At 37.4% G+C, this 17,641-nt stretch overlaps 2 protein-coding genes across 4 annotated transcripts; one reads left to right on the top strand and one right to left on the bottom strand.

Annotated features, from left to right (window-relative positions):
- Positions 1 to 4,581: 4,581 nt before the first annotated feature.
- fas (Fas cell surface death receptor) lies at positions 4,582 to 9,893 on the top strand. 2 transcript variants are annotated; one of them, XM_065255229.2, is made up of 9 exons: positions 4,582 to 4,849; positions 5,004 to 5,189; positions 5,737 to 5,845; positions 7,788 to 7,922; positions 8,079 to 8,193; positions 8,492 to 8,580; positions 8,776 to 8,888; positions 9,013 to 9,025; positions 9,103 to 9,893. In XM_065255229.2, the coding sequence occupies exons 2-9, from the start codon at positions 5,151 to 5,153 to the stop codon at positions 9,423 to 9,425; spliced, it is 936 nt and encodes a 311-aa protein (XP_065111301.1). In that variant the 5' UTR covers positions 4,582 to 4,849; positions 5,004 to 5,150; the 3' UTR covers positions 9,426 to 9,893. The 2 variants fall into 2 exon arrangements, with proteins under 2 accessions (XP_065111301.1, XP_065111300.1); XM_065255228.2 differs by having other exon boundaries at positions 4,582 to 5,189.
- Positions 9,894 to 12,395: 2,502 nt separating this feature from the next.
- slc16a12a (solute carrier family 16 member 12a) lies at positions 12,396 to 17,322 on the bottom strand. 2 transcript variants are annotated; one of them, XM_065255230.2, is made up of 7 exons: positions 17,192 to 17,322; positions 16,418 to 16,587; positions 16,053 to 16,156; positions 15,446 to 15,589; positions 13,227 to 14,151; positions 12,865 to 13,124; positions 12,396 to 12,687 (listed from the first exon to the last, which is right to left on the bottom strand). In XM_065255230.2, the coding sequence occupies exons 2-7, from the start codon at positions 16,579 to 16,581 to the stop codon at positions 12,551 to 12,553; spliced, it is 1,734 nt and encodes a 577-aa protein (XP_065111302.1). In that variant the 5' UTR covers positions 16,582 to 16,587; positions 17,192 to 17,322; the 3' UTR covers positions 12,396 to 12,550. The 2 variants fall into 2 exon arrangements, with proteins under 2 accessions (XP_065111302.1, XP_065111303.1); XM_065255231.2 differs by having other exon boundaries at positions 16,418 to 16,606; positions 17,192 to 17,309.
- Positions 17,323 to 17,641: the final 319 nt, after the last annotated feature.

Here is a 17,641-nt window from a genome sequence, read left to right as displayed (position 1 = left end):
GAACCTGGCTTACTGTCATACATCTCATATACAGACAAAGGCAATCATAGAGGTTTAAAATGGATTTGAGCTGACCTCAGATTATGAAAACCTCTCTGGAAATCTTCTCGGTCTTTGTTGGCATGACACATTAACACATTATCATCCAAACACACATAGATTTTCTAATACGTAATCACAAACACAGAGGGATGATAACAGCCTTATTGAATGCACACACATTCATTCCCAACTTTAATTTTTAAAGGGGACATATCTACAAGACTTTTTAAAGATAAAATAAAATATCAAATAAATATTTGGGGTCCCCAAAATACATATTTAAAGTTTTACCTCAAAAAAGCATCTAGAATTTATTATAACATGTTAAAATTGGCACTTTGTTGTGCCGTTTTGGGGTGTGTCCTTTTAAATGCAAATTATCTGATCTCTGCACTAAATGGCAGTGTTGTCAATAGGAAGTCAATACAAAGACGCGATTAGGCATCCTGCGGCGCGGATGGCACGTTCCGTGCAAATTGAGCATTGCCGCGGGAAACGCGTAAGTTGAAAAATCTGAACTTCGGCGGATTTCCGTGGCGTGTTAACCAATCCTTGCTGTAGTAGTGACGTGATTACAGGAAGCGAGCAGAGTTTTAGCAGAGTCGCAGAAGCCCCTCCCATGACTTGAATTTCCGTGTGAATGTCTCGAATGACTAGAATTTCACACGCAAATAAAGCGAGTAAACTTAAATGTTCACGCGTCCAAATACGCGCAAATAGCCACCTCTACCGCGGCTGGTGTGAATGCCAGCAGTCATATCACCCTGTAGCCCAAGACAGCTTGCCCACTGAAGCTAAGCAGGGCTGAGCCTGGTCAGTACTTGGATGGGAGACCTCCTGGGAAAGCCAGGTTGCTGCTGGTGGAGGTGTTAGGGGGTGCTCACCCTGTGGCCTGAGTGGGTCCTAACTCCCCAATATAGTGTCACCTGTCACTATATTGGGGAGTTAGGACCCACTCAGGCCACTATCCTGTCAAAAACTACCGTCTTTCGGCTCTCTGTGGTCGTTAAAAATCCCTGGATGTCATTCGAAAAAGAGCCCAAACTAGCCCATTGGCCTCCTAATCAACCCTATTTGACCTATTTTTTCACATAGAATGGTTTACCAAAAATAAGTTACTGGTTTGTTCTTTTTCACATTTTGATAGAAACACTGGGGACCCAATTATAGCACTTAAACATGGAAAAATAAGATTTCCATGATATGACCCCTTTAAAGCCACAAAAAGTATCCACAAACCGATGACTATACTCAACTGTTGGGTTAAAGCTGCAGTCCGTAACTCTGGCCTCTATATCACCATCTCTGATTGAAATATAAAATTGCTGCTATTTGGGGAATAATGTTAGTTATCTATTGTCACCCATCTACCTGGTGGATGTGCCACACGTTTGGGGTAAACATTGAAGTGAAGCTATATCTGCCACGTTTGTTTTGCCTAAATGATAAGGCAAGTGTTTCAACAGATACCATACTGTTTTTGAGAAAGCTGTCTCTGGTTCAGTATTTAATTTTGAGCTTTTACTTTTTATACAGATGATTCCCTTGATTTAAGAACATAATACACTGACATATTTACATGCCAATCGCCAGATGATCTTGATGGTCTTTTAAAACTTTACAGATTAAACGCGGCCATCTAGATGACATATTAAAACTCTTAAGCAACAGATTTTTAAAAGCAACAAGCTACACACTCTCATTCGAGCACATGCGATGAAGCGGCCGGCTCCTATTTCTTTGTTTACAGACGGGACGTCATCACGCAAAGATAAATTACTCTTTTCAAACTTTTAACTAAGCTACCATTTTGAATTGGGTCAAGGTACAGAGACGGTTTTAAATACTCATTTTTTTATATTTAGTAACTGATTTATGTGAATTTTGAACTGAAAAAAAAAAGTTACAGATTGCAACTTTAATTTAGCCCAGAAAATGTTTATATGTGACCCAATGATATGTATTTTGGGTTGAAACAACACAGCATCCACAAACCGATGACAACACATGGCTGTTGGATTAAAACTCAGCTGTTTGGTTTAATTTAAATCGACCTTTTTTGACCAAATGCTGCACTCTAAAAAATATATTGTGTGGTTTTCAACCCACCATTGAGTCAAAAAGGGGCGAACCCAGCAGCTACGTTGAAATTTAACCAGAAAAAGTTCATATGTGACCCAACAAAGGGTTAAATGAAGAACCCAGCATGTGTTAAAAGAACCCAGCATGGGTTAAATAAATTACAACCCAGCAGGCTAGGCTAGTCGCTTTTAACTCAATGCTGGGTTGAAAATAACCCAACATTTTTAGTGTGTAGGTTTAAAAAAATAACCCAACACATTTTTAGAATATATAGATAACTTTATGAAGATTGAACAAGAAAAAATGACAGGGACTGAAAGAACTAAGGTCTAATGACTGCTTAGTAGCTATTTGAGGACCGTCACAAAAAGCCTACCGGTATAAGTTGTCTTATGGACTTTTACAAATAGCCCATATACACTCTAACCCAGTGTTCGGTCAAAAAGCAACAACCTTTGGGTTATATTAACCCAGAAACTGTTTATATAAATGAACAGTGGGTAAAAGAACCCAAGATTTTGGGTTTAAACAACAAATAGTAAAATTACACCCAACAGGTTAAATTTGTCCCTTTTTGACCCAGCGCTGGGTTGAAGATAACTTAAATATTTTTTAGAGTGTATTGGCAGGACCGATGAAAATTAACTGCAAGTACTGCACCCCATCTCTTTTATCTCTTTATTTGTCTTTTCTACCCTTTTCTAACTTTAAATGCTTGTCACATAAGCAAACAGCTTTACCTGACAGTTCCTAATGTAAGCAGAGAAGGACAAAAAGAAAATCGAGCGTGACAACTTGCTAAGGTGAGAATGAAGGTTGGTCTGGTGGTTTTTATATTACCATATTGCTACATGCAAAGTGGTGATAAATCTCTGAGTGTGATCAGCTTCATACCTTGCACAGAGGTGCACATTTTTCTGTATGGGTGGAATGGGTGTGTTAGAGATTACAGTAATTGCTTTCATACTTTTTCCTTCTAGAGAAACACAGAACACGTCATAAATGTATATAATGTGTGGTTTTATGTAAATGTTTGTATGTGGATGTGACCAACGTATTATGACTGTAGGAGTGAAACATGTTGTGCTTTGTGTATGTGTCTGTGTATTGTTCTCTGCTGCCATCTGCCAGTATACCAAAGCAGAAATTAAACTTACCATAATACACAGCAGGGGTTCAACCAATAAGGAAATGACAGAAACTGGGTCACATAGCTGAAAGTCAATCTGTCATAGAGAATGTGGTGGCAGTGGCACAGTTACGTAAGAACATGATCTCAGAGTTAAACTTCCCGGTTTTACTGTAGCCTAACTGTTTAGACATAAAAGGGATCTGAAATGGCCATCTCGTGCTCCCGCAAGTGTAACCTTCCTGTGTGCTGGTTCCTAAAATAAATGATGCAACGTTATGGCAACATCTAAACAAAGAGAAAGACCTACAGTTTCACACATACAGTTTCTACAGAAAACAACCACAGATAACCTGACAAATGACATAGGGTTTATAAGGTTGGGCAGGAACCACATATATTTCATTAAATATGTGGCTTATTGCTTAATTTAAGAAACATGGATTAAAAATATAAAATTTATATAACTTAATTTTACTTTGAGATTTTAGCTAAACAAAACAAGCAGTGAGGAAACCATGTGATGAGCATCAAAACAATTTCTGTAAATCACATGACCACATGGCCTTTAGGTTCCCTTAGCATGATATCAGCAGCCATGGCAAAACCTTGGGTACTTTTTACAACCATGAACAGAAAATAAGAGTGAAAAGTATCTCTAAAAAAAACAATTATCATTTCACTGTGCATTTTATATTAGGCTACATGGCTGTTAATTATTCTTTTTTTTTTCTCTAGTTTTGATATGATGTATATTGCATTCTGACATTATGATATAAGGTTTACAGGCTTATTTTTTGGTTGTCATATTTTTTATTCTTATCCTGTTCTGAATGTATTCTTTTTAATGATTTAAATAATAAAAAAACAACATTTATGAGGATTTATCAAAGAATTATAAGATCAGTATGAGCCTGCCTGTGTTTACCAGGGGTGTGAAAAATATTTTTATGGCACTTTACGTTTTTTTTATGATAGTAATTTAAAGTATGACTAGTTTTTAGTCAAAAAACAAAGACCAGACCCCTCCAATCCTTTGAATCCCCCCCAAAAAACGAAGTAAGTGAACATGTATGCATCATTTTTTATGATTGATTGTATGTTGTGTGTATACGTTTAGCTGCGCTGCTAACGTTACTTGCATCTAACGTTCTAGAGAGCTTACACACAGCAACTCGCGTCGTTCTTGTAAAATAATATAAGTTAGTTAACGTTAAGCATGCATTTCGGTCAATGTACTCGAGGGGGATCCTTCTGTATAGGCGTGAGCGCGCTCGCGCTGCATGCGTGAGTGAGCGAGGGACCGTCCCGGAAGAGATTGTCCGGTGAAAGGTCAATAAGTCATCGTGTGACTCGTTTTATTAACGGCATTTTCTTATTTATAGTTAGATTAGACAGGCCTTCACAAAAGGGAATTCCATTACCAAAAAATGTGTACTTTGGTCACCTAGGTGTAAAGCAGTGTGCGCGCATTAACTCTTAAGTTACAGTAGAAGATTGGTTGAATGAACTCTTATCAGGTAACCCCCAGAACCGACATGATCATGGTAAGCAGGTTTTAGGTTAATCAACCGAAAGTTCAGAGTTTCGCTAATGGTAAGTTAACTCCGCTTTCTGGAATACACCCCTGGTCGAGTACTAAAATGCTTATCTAACTTATCACTCCGCTGTCTTTTTATGTCATATTTGATTTTGTTACAATTAGCTAATAAAATATTTCAAATCAGTATTTGTGTCTGTCTACTGTAAGCTGACTAGCGCTCCCTAAAGGAATTTAACTGGTGTCACGGCTTCTTCAAATGTTTTTGAGAAGCACATCACTTCCTACTCCCTTTCCGTTTTCATTACTGTAACTGTATGTGCTCGGAGTGCCAACCAAGGTGCCTACTCCTGAAACATGAATGTTTACAGACTCGCCGTTAGTTTATGCTGTCTGGTAAGTAAATCCGTAAAACATTACCGACTTGTATGTAGAAAACTATTACTTAAGTTAAAATTAAAAATCAATTCGACCATGACCATAACATGTGAATGACAAAGAAACGAAAATACAGACTGGAAAACTCTTTTATGGATTTGGTCATAAGTCTTTGTGTAAAGATGTCTTGTTTTATAATGACAAATTCTGAAAAGTTGCAAAACATTAAATGAATATTTATTTCGTTAAAATAATGCATTCGAAAGCGGTTTCACTTTCGATTTCACTTTAGTGGTGATGTTTACAACAAAAAGTGTCAATTCTGTCATCATTTACTCACCCTCGTGTTGTTTTAAACCTGTCAATACGTATCGTCAAATGTTTTGTTACTATTTATCGACATTTTGTGTTTAAAAAGATACAAAAAACTCATTCGTGTTTAAAACAAAATGAAGGTGAGTAAATGAGTTTCAGTTTTGGATAAAACATCCCTTTAACCAAAATGGTTTGGAAAGATACTCGCTTTCATGTCATATCTGTCTGACACAGTTATTGTTGATTTAAGATGATGGTCGAAGATTTGGGCGAGTGCAGGCTGATGCGCAGGAGACGCGAGGACTGTGAGTACGGGACTTACCTACTAAAGGGGAAAACCTGCTGCCTCTGCCCCTCCGGTGAGATTAAGTGTTTAAAACATATGCAGATTAATTAAGCTTAAACTATAATAAGGTAAAATATCTATTTTATAATAAGGTATGTCATGTTACTGTACTTGCGATTCAGTAATTTCCAGTATTGACAACATGATTAAAGAGATAGCTAACCCAAAAATGAATATTCTGTCATTATTCTCTCATCCCCATGTTGTTCTAAACCTTAAAACCTGTATGAATTTCTTTTTCTTTTTTTTGATGAACACAAAAGAAGATATGAAGAGTTCGGTTTCAAAACGCAATAAATCCATTTTGACTAATTTGGGTAAAAAATGTGTTTTCTATACCAAGAAAATGACAAGATGACAACCACTATTTTCTGTTACAAACTTTCACATAGCATCTTTAGGGTAAAAGTACATAAAACATTCTAATCCATATTTTTATTTTCAAATATTTGTTATAAAAACACTTTTTTTCGCAAAACGCAATAAATAATTTTTTTATTTTCGAGTAAAATAATGGAAAGTTTTTCATAAGATCCCCTGTGGTCAATGTGTTAGCATGACAAAAGCTTAATGCTGTCTTGTGAGAACAAGCAACAGCCGGCATTTTTCCTTCGCTCGAGTGCCCCACACGTAAATTATTATTTTGTTTTTGTTCACGAAGTTTAAGTAGGAAAACCAGGTTTCCGTGTGTATTCAAAGCAACACCCTCATGTTTACAATTAGTGATAGACCGATATATCGGCCGGCCGATATTTGCGAGTTTTATGTGTATCTGCATCGGCCGATAAGTGGCTGCCGTGTTCACCGATTTTTTTCGCCATTATTTACAGACAGAATGCTGAAAGCCGCAAGCGATTGCAGGTCATGTGACTAAAAACAACCAACCTTTCCATGACAACATCAAAAGATGGTTCCATAGCACCCTCACCTGTTTTTACTATTTGTTAAATATAGTTTTTTTTTTTAGTTCTATACATGTTACTTTTTTAAAATTGAGACTTGTAACATTTGGCATCATCGTGTCATTTTTTTTATGTAAACTGAGTGAGCAAAAGCAGTATTGGCTTCAAATATCGGCAGCCTGTATCGGTCATCGGCTAAGGCTGATGAAAAACAATTGGTATCGGCATTGGCGCTGAAAAATCCATATCGGTCGATCCCTATTTACAATGCGTGAAATTGTGCGCTGTGAGTTGTTGAGCAGATTTATTGCATTCTGCAGAGAAGGGAGAGTGGTGTTTGTCACGGTTTGGAAAAAAAGGGGAAGGATGACAGAATAACACAGGGCGAATATCAGATTTTGCACACAGCTGATTATAACCATTGACTTCCATAGTAGAAAAACAAATATTATGGAGGTATTGTTATAAATGATGAAGAAGATATTTTGATAAATGATGGTAAGCACACAGTTGACGGTACCCATTAATTTCCATCGTATTTGTTTTTCCTACAGCGGAAGTCAATGGTTACAATCAGCTGTGTGCTTACCATCATTTATCGAAATATCTTATTTTGTGTTCATCAGAAAAAAGAAACGCATACAGGTTTAGAACAACACGAGGATGAGAAAATTATTTTCATGAATTTTCATTTTTGGGTGAACTATCCCTTTAAATAATGGGAAGTGTGTTATGTGTGTTAAAATGTGCTATGATCATTATTTAAGTAATTAATTGCTATTTAATAAAATTTTAGTGAATTTAAATCAATTAAATGCAACCAGGTTTTTAAAAGATTTGCTAAAACAAAATGAACCATGGTTTACTACAGCAACCACAGTTTGGCAGTGAAATTTAGTAAAACCAGAGTAACCAGAATTAATATCTCACTACAGGCACCAGCATGTAGTTTAACCATAGAACCATGTTGCCACTTATCCACAGTCTAGTGACAGTGTGCTTTACACTGCTCTGTCATTTTTCCTAAGGGGTGTATGTGTGTTTGTGTTTCAGGTTTCAGTGCCAAAGACTTCAATAACTGTACCGACAAAGTTGTAACAAATTGCGAACCATGTGGGCCTAACTCCTTTACGACACAACCAAACAGTGAATCCAGTTGTCACGGCTGTAAAATCTGTGATCCTAATGGTAGGTCAAAGGTGCTTGTATTGTCCTTTTAACCTGATTATTTGCCAGCTATAAATAGACGTTATAATGTAAATGTGAGCTAATACCTTTCCAAAGTAGGATTGATATGCAGATATTTACATTTTTGCGTTCTCTGCTTGTGCTTTACTTCAACAGCTGGAATGGAGACAAAAGAAAAATGTTCGCCCTCTTACAACACTGTCTGTGGGTGTATGGAGGGTCACTACTGTGACAAAGGTGACCTATGCAGGGTGTGTCAACCTTGTGACACGTAAGTTGTCAGGCAAAACATATTTTTCACTGGACACTCGTCATAATGTAAACTGATAAAATGTATAGCATTGTTAGATTAAACGCGCAAATGTAAATATATGCATCTGTGTCTATGAGTTAAGTTATGACAGAGATAAGCGTTAACTGCATAAGCTTAGAATAAAGACTGACACAGAATAAAGACTCTGCTGAAGGGTCTTCCAGTCAGAAATAGGGTGTGCAATGAGAACCAAATGTTTGCAGACCGGGTTTCGAAGAGATCTTAAGTATTTTTTCTGTTTGCCTCTTATTTACAGGTGTGAGGAAAGAGGAGTAAAAATACATTGCACTTCTACCAACAATACCGTGTGCAACGATGCTGTTGATTCTAATGGCAAAATTATTGGTACAATCTACAAGCACAGCCAAGAGCCTGTTTATATTAGATTGCAGTAAAATGCACTGTCTTGAGTGCTGTTGTGTGTATACATACAGTATTATTAGTTACTAAATATATACTCTAATGCTTATGCAATATTAAAATAAATAGAGTACAGAGATTGGTGATAGACAAATAACTATGGTTGCTTATGTGTTTCAGGGGCTGTTATTGGTGTTTTAGTGGCACTTTTGGTCGTGGCTTTGATAGTGTTTGTTCTATGGAGAAAAAAGATTTGTTTTAAGGACAAAACAGAGGAAAAGACAGTCCCACCGGTAATTTATCATGTTCTTATGTTGCACTCTTGTACAGATGAACTGTGTTCAATACACAATATAAGAAATTTTAAGACTGGTAATGATACATTTCTTTTTTTTTTCTACATTTTTTCCCATTTAGGAAGAACTCATAGGTATGTATATTATAACATCAGGTTAAATACTATCAATAAAAGGAGCCTATATTAATGTTCTCATCTTTTACGTACAGATGTTGACCTGAATCCTTACATCGAAGATATTGCTTCAATTATGAAACCAGCAATGATGAGAAGGGTTGCCCGGCGCACTGGCATGCCTCCCGTCGACATTGAACAACATCAGGAAAACCACCCAAAAGATGTGAAGGAACAGACCTACAGACTTCTGCAGGACTGGTATGAGTTTCAGGGTTTGAGCAAAGCCTACCCAACCCTTCTCAAAACACTTCAGGAACAGGGGCATAAAACAACGGCAGATCAGATAAGGAAAATCGTCAAGAGAGACGAGGCTACAGCTAAGTTAAAGACTGTAAACGAAAACAGTATACTTTAAAATAAGATCAATCTGTCAGAGCTACAGTATAGTCTTGTGGGCAGCTCTTTGACATGTGACACAGCAGTGCTTGGATAGCCGGATTTCAAAGTCTGGCTTGAGTCCTGTTCTCTTCTGTTGTTTCATGTTGATCTTTACTGGATTATCTAATAGGACTGGGCAAAAAAATAGTTTTTTCGATTAATATTTTTTTTTTAACCTGGTCGATTCAAAATCGATTCTCAAAGGCCACAATTTTGAAAAAAATGAAATAACTTGATCCTGTTTGATCAAGGAATGACTTTTTTCAGCATACATTTTTCATCTTGCATCAGAATTGTATTGTATTTAACATAATTGTATGCATTTGAAAATTAGAGATGGGTTCTGTTTTAATGTACCCAAGTGTACCTAAAATAAAAGAGTTTAATATACAGGTTTGTGGCTATTAATTTCTTTTGATTAAAGGGATAGTTCAGCCAAAAATGATATTAAACCCATGATCTACTTACCCCCAAGCTGTCCGAGTTGCATATGTCCATCGTTTTTCAGACAAACACATTTTCGGATATTTTAGAAAATGTTTTAGAACTTTCAGTTGATTAAATGTAATGTTAACTACCTTCCGGTAGCACCGCCATCTTAGTCGCGTCCGCATTCAGGATGAGAGCTTACGCAGCCTACGGAGGCTACTCTGCTGCTGCTCTGTGCCCCCGCCCTCCGAATTTGTCATACGTCACTAAGAAAAATGCGTACACTACGCTAATACTCTCTCCTGAATACAGAGGAGTCTAAGATGGCGGCGCTACCGGAAGGTAGTTATTTACGTTAATAAAGTCTTAAATATGGATATTTCTACAACAACACTGCGCGGATTACCCTCAGAAGACCTTTGTTTATCATCCTGGAGCCGTTTGGATTTATTTTGTGAAGGATGGACGCACTTTTTTTGGACTTGAAGGTCGTGGACCCCGTAACATTACATTTAATCAACTGAAAGATCTAAAACATTTTCTAAAATATCCGAAAATGTGTTTGTCTGAAAAACGATGGACATATGCAACTCGGACAGCTTGGGGGTGAGTAAATCATGGGTTTAATATCATTTTTGGCCAAACTATCCCTTTAATTACCCTTGTAAACTTATGTTCACTGTTCTTTTTTATAAATATAGTATTTGTATTAAATCTATATTCATTGAGTCACATCGAGAATCGAGCATAAAAATCGATCCAAGAATCGGAATCGAAAGGAGAATCGATCCGATAGCCTGTGAATAGATATCGAATCGATCTGGAACATCTGAATCGATACCCAGCTCTATTATCTAATACAGATGAAAAATAAGATAAGGTAACATAGTGTGCTAGAAGCGTCCTCATATCATATGTGCCTAGGTAGAGAAGTGTATATATAGAATATCAATAACACGGATAATCCATTTGTTGACAAAAAAAATGAAAATTTGTGAATGTTTTCTTGAGCTGTAGAGCAGTGGGCTATGCACATGTGCCAGACACGAAAGAGTTGTTGGCTCTCAGGGACTTTTGAGTCTGACCCAGGTCTTTCTCTCACCCTCTGCTTTCCTTTCAACTCTTTACTGTCCTAGGTAATAAAGGCAAGAAAGCCCTTCCAAAAAATACTTAAAAATATCAAAGAACATTTTGGAATAAATAGTACTGTAAGGATGCTTGACATGTACTTATTTTAACACTGATGTGTGTATGCTGTTTGTATGGATGGGGCTGGGGCCCACACTTACAATATTGCTCTGGGCCCCATGAATTTTTTCTAGGGTTCTCGCTACCATTAAGTGCCTTTAAAATTCATCAAACACGTTTTTTACACAAAAGTAAATTCAACATCTAACTAATCCAAGTTTATTTTAAGTGTTGGGAATGTGTGAAAGTACATTTGTTGCATTTAGGCTTTGTTATTTTGCCTTGCTTTGCATTTTAGTAAAATGGGACTGATTCCACTTCCATATTTATATATGCATTTATGATTTACGCTAGGAGCCGAATTATATGTCTTGAGTAGATTTACTACTTGCACAATTGCTTTTAAACCACTGTTTTTAATGTGTAATAATAACACATATTACAGCTGTTACAAGTATGAGTGCATTGGAAATAATTTTCTGCTCCTACTTTATCTAAGGTAAATGCAAACGATACAAATACAAGGACACTTTATTGTATTGTTCCAAACTGAACAACCGTAAGATGTTTTCTAAAAATAAAAAATAAAGATTTGTTTCCCTTCTTATTTAAAATGCCTTTAATTACTTTTCACTGTGATCCATGTTTACAATAAATGGTCCATAAATTAGTCCATAATGACTGCTGGTAAAAGCTGGTGTATATATTGTATTTTGGCAATAAAATACAGGGTGCCATTTGTAAATTAAGGCATATTGTTTTATCCAGCACAGCTTAGCACATTTAGCGTCAAAACATGTAAAACAGCAACGCCACAATTTTAAAGTATCTATTTTGCACAAATTTACAGACAAATTGGTGTAAAATGACAATATATTTTCTATGATAAGATTTTGTCCAAGGGAAAAACATGAAGTGAAATGTTAAATATAAATGTAGATGTTAAATTGAAATGTTAAGTATAAATATAAATGTTAACGCACGCACGCACACGCACACACTTATAACAAACTAACATTTGTTTTTAAATATATATGAATGAAAATATAAATATAAATGTTAAGACTATATATATATATATATGTATACACACATTTATATTTACATTTAAATGTTAGTTTGTTATAAATGTATGTGTGTGTGTGTGTGTGTGCTAACATTTACATTTATATTAAGCATTTACATTTAACATTTCACTTCATATTTTTCCCTTCAATAAAATCTTATCCCAGAAAATATATTGTCATTTTACACAAATTTGTCAGTAAATTAGTAAAAAAGAGATCCTTCAAAATTGCGGCGCGCCTTTTTTACATGTTTTGATGCTAAATGTGCTAAAACTGTGCTGGATAAAACACTATGCCTTAATTTACAAACGGCACCCCATAATAAAACATTTAACTCCAGTGGTGACACTCCTCTAAACGTCCTTGTCCAAGTGAATGTTTTTGTTTTTTGCAAATCACTTATGTATCCTGTTTAGGATTAGTGTAGGTAAGAGCGCCCTCTACTGCAATGAAGGATCAATCTGACAGCCGCAAGAATCACAGCACTGCAGATCAAAGAGACTCCACTGAGAAAGAATGTAGTAGTGTAGGACCCTGTCTGATCCACTAACCAACCTGAGGAAGAGATAGAAAGCTCTCATTGAAAATTCAGATTTAGTTCAATATGCTGCGAGCATTTACAACTAATTAAGCATCCTTATATGTGTAATAAGAGCAAGTTGGTTTTGTGTATATTTGTGTGTGTTGGCCACATAAAATATAGTGAGTAAGTAAAATAGGGTAACGGATTACCTCCAATAGGTGGACTGATCAGGTAGGGGATGGCGTGGAGAAAGTAAACAACTCCCAGTGCTGAGGTTAGGTGGGCGGGGCTAACAGTGTCAGAAGTCACTACGGGGATCAGTGCAACATAAGCTCCATCAAAGTAGCCATAGAAAAGAGAAAATGGCACCAGCAGGGCAAAACTTCTCAGCAGAGGCAGAAAGAGACAACTGAGCCCTTCTGACCCTACGGCAAACATGTAGCTCACCATCCTATACGACCTCAAACACCTGAACACACAAGACAGCAAAAATCTGGGTTATAACTACAACAATTATAAACCTTTTAACAATTAGTGCGCACACTTGGTTTTACAACAAACTTGTGCTTACTTCCTGTCCGCAATCCAGCCGAAAGTTATAGTACCCACAATTCCTGAAACTCCAAGTATAGACATAAGCAATGGTGCTTGCTGAGGGCTGACGCCTGCACCCAGGGAATACGGCACTAGATAAACAAATGGCACACTGCAACCGTACGCAAGGAACAATAAGGATACCAGCAGCAGCAGGAAGTCTGGTATCAACAGGAAAGAAGTTTCCCTAAAAGCTGCATTCCTTATGTCAGCACATAAAGTGTCCCTGGACCCATCCAGCGTTTTTGGTTGTGCCAGAGTGGTGTGGTTAGTTTTGACTACTGATTGAGACTTTGATTCTGGGATTGTTACATTCTTCCAGTCGCCCGAACGCGAGTCACCTGATTGTAGTAAAGCTCGGACTGTGAGGTTTGTGTTTGAGTCTTTGTTCAATTCATTCATGCTTGTGTTTACGGAGCATTCCGAGCGCTCCAGTTCATGTTTCAGCTCTTCACTGGAGTGTGTTTGTTCTGTATCAAAGGACTTGGATTTATCCACCACCATCTGTTTTTCTCCACCTCTCTGCCGATTGATCAATTTTTCCTTCTCTGATTTTTCTACCGAACGCATAATATCCTGTGCACTCAATTCCATTTTGAGTTCTGCTAGGTTTACGTCCAAAAAATCGCCATTTTTGCTGCCCTCCAAATCCATCTTCTGCCTCCTCCCCAGAGGTCTCATGAGGGCTCCACAGACACACAGGTGGGACACCAGACCCCCCAGGATAAGCAGCGCCCCCCTCCAGGTGAAGTGCTCAATGAGGAGTTGCACGACAGGTGCCAGGATAAAAGTTCCGATGCCGCTTCCTGACATGGAGATTCCATAGGCCAATGCTTTTCTCTCACTGAAGTAGGAACCCACCATGGCGATTGCAGGTGTGTAGCTGAGAGCAAATCCGACACCTATGCAGGAAATCAGGAGAATTAGCATCCCCGGTTTCATGCTAATAAACACATAGACTGCATGAGTAACAACTTTAGATGGTCAATATTATGTAATGTACGCAGATTTAATTTAAAGGAAAACACCACTATTTTTCAATATTTTATTATGTTCTTACCTCAACTTAGAGGAATAAATACATACCTATTTTTTTTCATTGTGTGCATTTAATCTTTGTACAGCGCGTTGTGAATGTGTTAGCATTTAGCCTAGCCCCATTCATTCCTTAGGATCCAAACAGGGATGAATTTAGAAGCCACCAAACACTTCCATGTTTAAAGACTGTTTCTTGAGTAGTTACACAAGTAAGAATTGTGGCACAAAATAAAACGTGGTGATTTTTTAAAGGTGCAGTGTGTAATTTTTAGAAGGATCTCTTGACATAAATGCTAAATATTATACAAAACTATATGATCAGTGGTATATTAAGACCTTTCATAATGCACCGTTATGTGTTTATTATCTTAGAATAAGATGTCTACATACACCGAGGGTCCCCTTACATGGAAGTTGCCATTTTGTGCCATGTTTCTACAGAAGCCCTTAACAGATAAACTTTTTTTACTAATTTGTCTCCGACGATGACGTGTCTGTCCGGTAGCAGCTAAACGTAGCTTCTCTATGCGTTTGAAAAGCGAGGGGTGAGCAGTGAACTGAGCCGTTGGTTGCAACGGCAACCTCATCACTAGATGGCGCAAAAATTTACACACTGCACCTTTAAGCAGATAAAACATGATAACTATATTGTATGGCGGAAGAGCACTTAGTTTGCAGCACTTTCGAGCTCACAGCGCAGTAACATCATCACTTCTGACTCCTCCCCTCTTGTTCAAACTTCCATCAGTATTACTGCGCCCGAGGTCAAAGTGCTCTTCCGTCATACATTATAGTTCTAATTTTTTACCCTCTTAAAAATTTGCCACATTTTATTTTGTGCCACCATACTTACTCGTGCAACTACTCATGTAACAGTCTTTAAATAGGGAAAACATGGAAGTGTTTGGTGGCTTCTAAATTCATCCCTGTTTGGATCCTAAGGAATGAATAGGGCTAGGCTAAATGCTAACACATTCACAACATGCTGTACAAAGATTAAGTGCACGCATTGAATAAGGATAGGTATGTATTTATTCGTCTAAGTTGAGGTAAGAACATAGTAAAATATTTTAAAAAGGTGGTGTTCTCCTTTAAATAAATGTATGCAACAGTGTTGAGAATGCATAGGTTTATGTGTATGTGTCAACAGTTTCTGACCTGTAAGAACACCAAGTGTGAGGTATAGAAACTCCAGGCTGGTGGCCAGTGAACTGAGCAGCAGGCCAGTAGAGGAAAGTAACCCACCAATTATGATAGCTACACGAGAGGAGAGGCGGTTCCCTATATAACTACCCAATGGAGCTAGAGAGAGACAGAGGAAAATGATAATTCAGATATTAATCACAAATTAAACCCTTCTGATATATGTGACTTTGTTAATCATCCCTTCGCTCTTAGAAAAAAGGTACAAAGCTGTCACTGGGTCAGCTTGTACCTATTACTGTACATATTAGTATTGCAAAGGTATGTACATATCTGTACCTAAATGGTATGCATATTAATAACTTTTTAAAGGGATCTTCCCAGTGTATATGATAACAATTGAACTTACTGTGACAATAAAGTGTTTGTGGGAACATTTTTTTCTCATTGGCTGCACGTTAAATGTGGTACAGAGTGGACTATGTACTATGAACCTATCGGCACTAACTTTCTGACATCAAAGTTGTTTGCAAATCAATAGAGTGATTCGGTTCAGACCCCAGAGTTCCAGATTCACTATTTAAAGGCATCCCAACACTTTATGATTTTACACGGTTCTTACCACACAACATTGTAGTGCAATCCAACAGCGAGTGGATCCATGCAGTTGCAGAATAATCTTTGGAAAAATATGTCTGGAATTCCACAAAGAAGATTGACACACACCTGCAATCAGCAAAAAAATTATAGATTTGTGAGATGAAGTGTCAAGGAGCCCTGTTTGATTTTGTATACGCTTTTTGACTATTTTAGTTTTGTGTAGATAAGCTTTAAAACAAAACAAGACTGTCAAATTCCTTCTGGTTGAGTTTCTCAAATGATCCACTGCACTGAAAATATCTCACACATTAGTATGATACCACAGAAATTATTGTACAGGTAAGCCAGAAAAATACAGCTTTGTCCTGAAGTAGTCATAAAACTGACCTAGTGACCCCACGTGTGCAAACGGTGGTAAGGAAACAACCAGCCACGATCATCCAACCCCATCCACCATCCGGAGCATCCGATGACCGTTCGATTTGTTCACTCTTCTCTAGACTTTTACAAGACATCCTTTCTGTCCTCTGGTCCTTCTCTCCCTCACACATCACAGCCTTTAGTTTTCAGAAAAAACTGGTACTTTTTATATATATTTAAAATGCCATGAAATCAGAGAAAATTTAAAAGCAAGTAGCAGCCTATGTCTGAAAAACGTATATGTCGGGTAGGAAATGTTATTATGATAACAACATATTGTCTCACAGGATAAACAACCTGTTAACATAAACATGGGGAAATGTTTGGATAACATGTAACAGGCATTATTTACCACTCCAGATGGATCTGAAAAGAATGACTGTCTCTCTCTCTCTCTCTCTCTCTCTCTCTCTCTCTCTCTCTCTCTCTCTCTCTCTCTTTCTGTCTCTGTGTATGTGTATGAGAGAGAGAAAGAGAGAGAGAGAGAGAGAGAGAGAGAGACCCTTCATTTGTCTCATCACAGGTTTAGAAAAGGCCTGTTGTTTTGTCAGCACAAAGACACGATAGCAGAATTGCACAAGCGGGCCTGCTGCAGTCACACTCTGCAAGTATCTGAGTGTTTGTTTGGGTGTCACATAAAGGGGCCAAAAATTACTTCATTAGGAAAATGTTTTTGGGAAATTATTGTACAAGTTGGCCAACCATAGATTCAACTTTATGATGGATTTGTCCTGGGCTCACCTCAAATCTACGTCCAAGAAGCCAGACCACAGTCAGACGTGAATTTCTTTACTTCATAGATGCGGTGACTTTCAATCTTCAAACTGAAGGCCTAGCAGGTTGCTTGGCTGAGGCATCATCTCTTGAATGGGCTGAGGTAAGTTTGTTGACAGGGGGTGGATTTACATGCAAATCATACACAAGCTCACATTAATACACATTAACACATTACTAACACAGAAATAATGCCTTTCCTTAAATGAATGATCACAAAATTCCCTCTTATGGGGTCCTGGTGTTTACATAACTTACAATAACAAATTAATTATTAACAATAAAAGATATCTGACTAAACGATAAACACAAAGGGATATCTACACGGTTATGAAAGTATATAAAGAAGACTGAAAAGCAGGTGGGACTTTGGGAATATGCTTTACCTCAATCCTTAGGAAAATTATCAATGGTTTT

The sequence above is a fragment of the Paramisgurnus dabryanus genome, chromosome 17 (genome assembly GCF_030506205.2).
Source record: "Paramisgurnus dabryanus chromosome 17, PD_genome_1.1, whole genome shotgun sequence".
NCBI classification, from domain to species: Eukaryota; Metazoa; Chordata; class Actinopteri; order Cypriniformes; family Cobitidae; genus Paramisgurnus; species Paramisgurnus dabryanus.
Note: the sequence above shows the minus strand (reverse complement) of the source record. Positions and strands in the feature narration are given on the sequence as shown.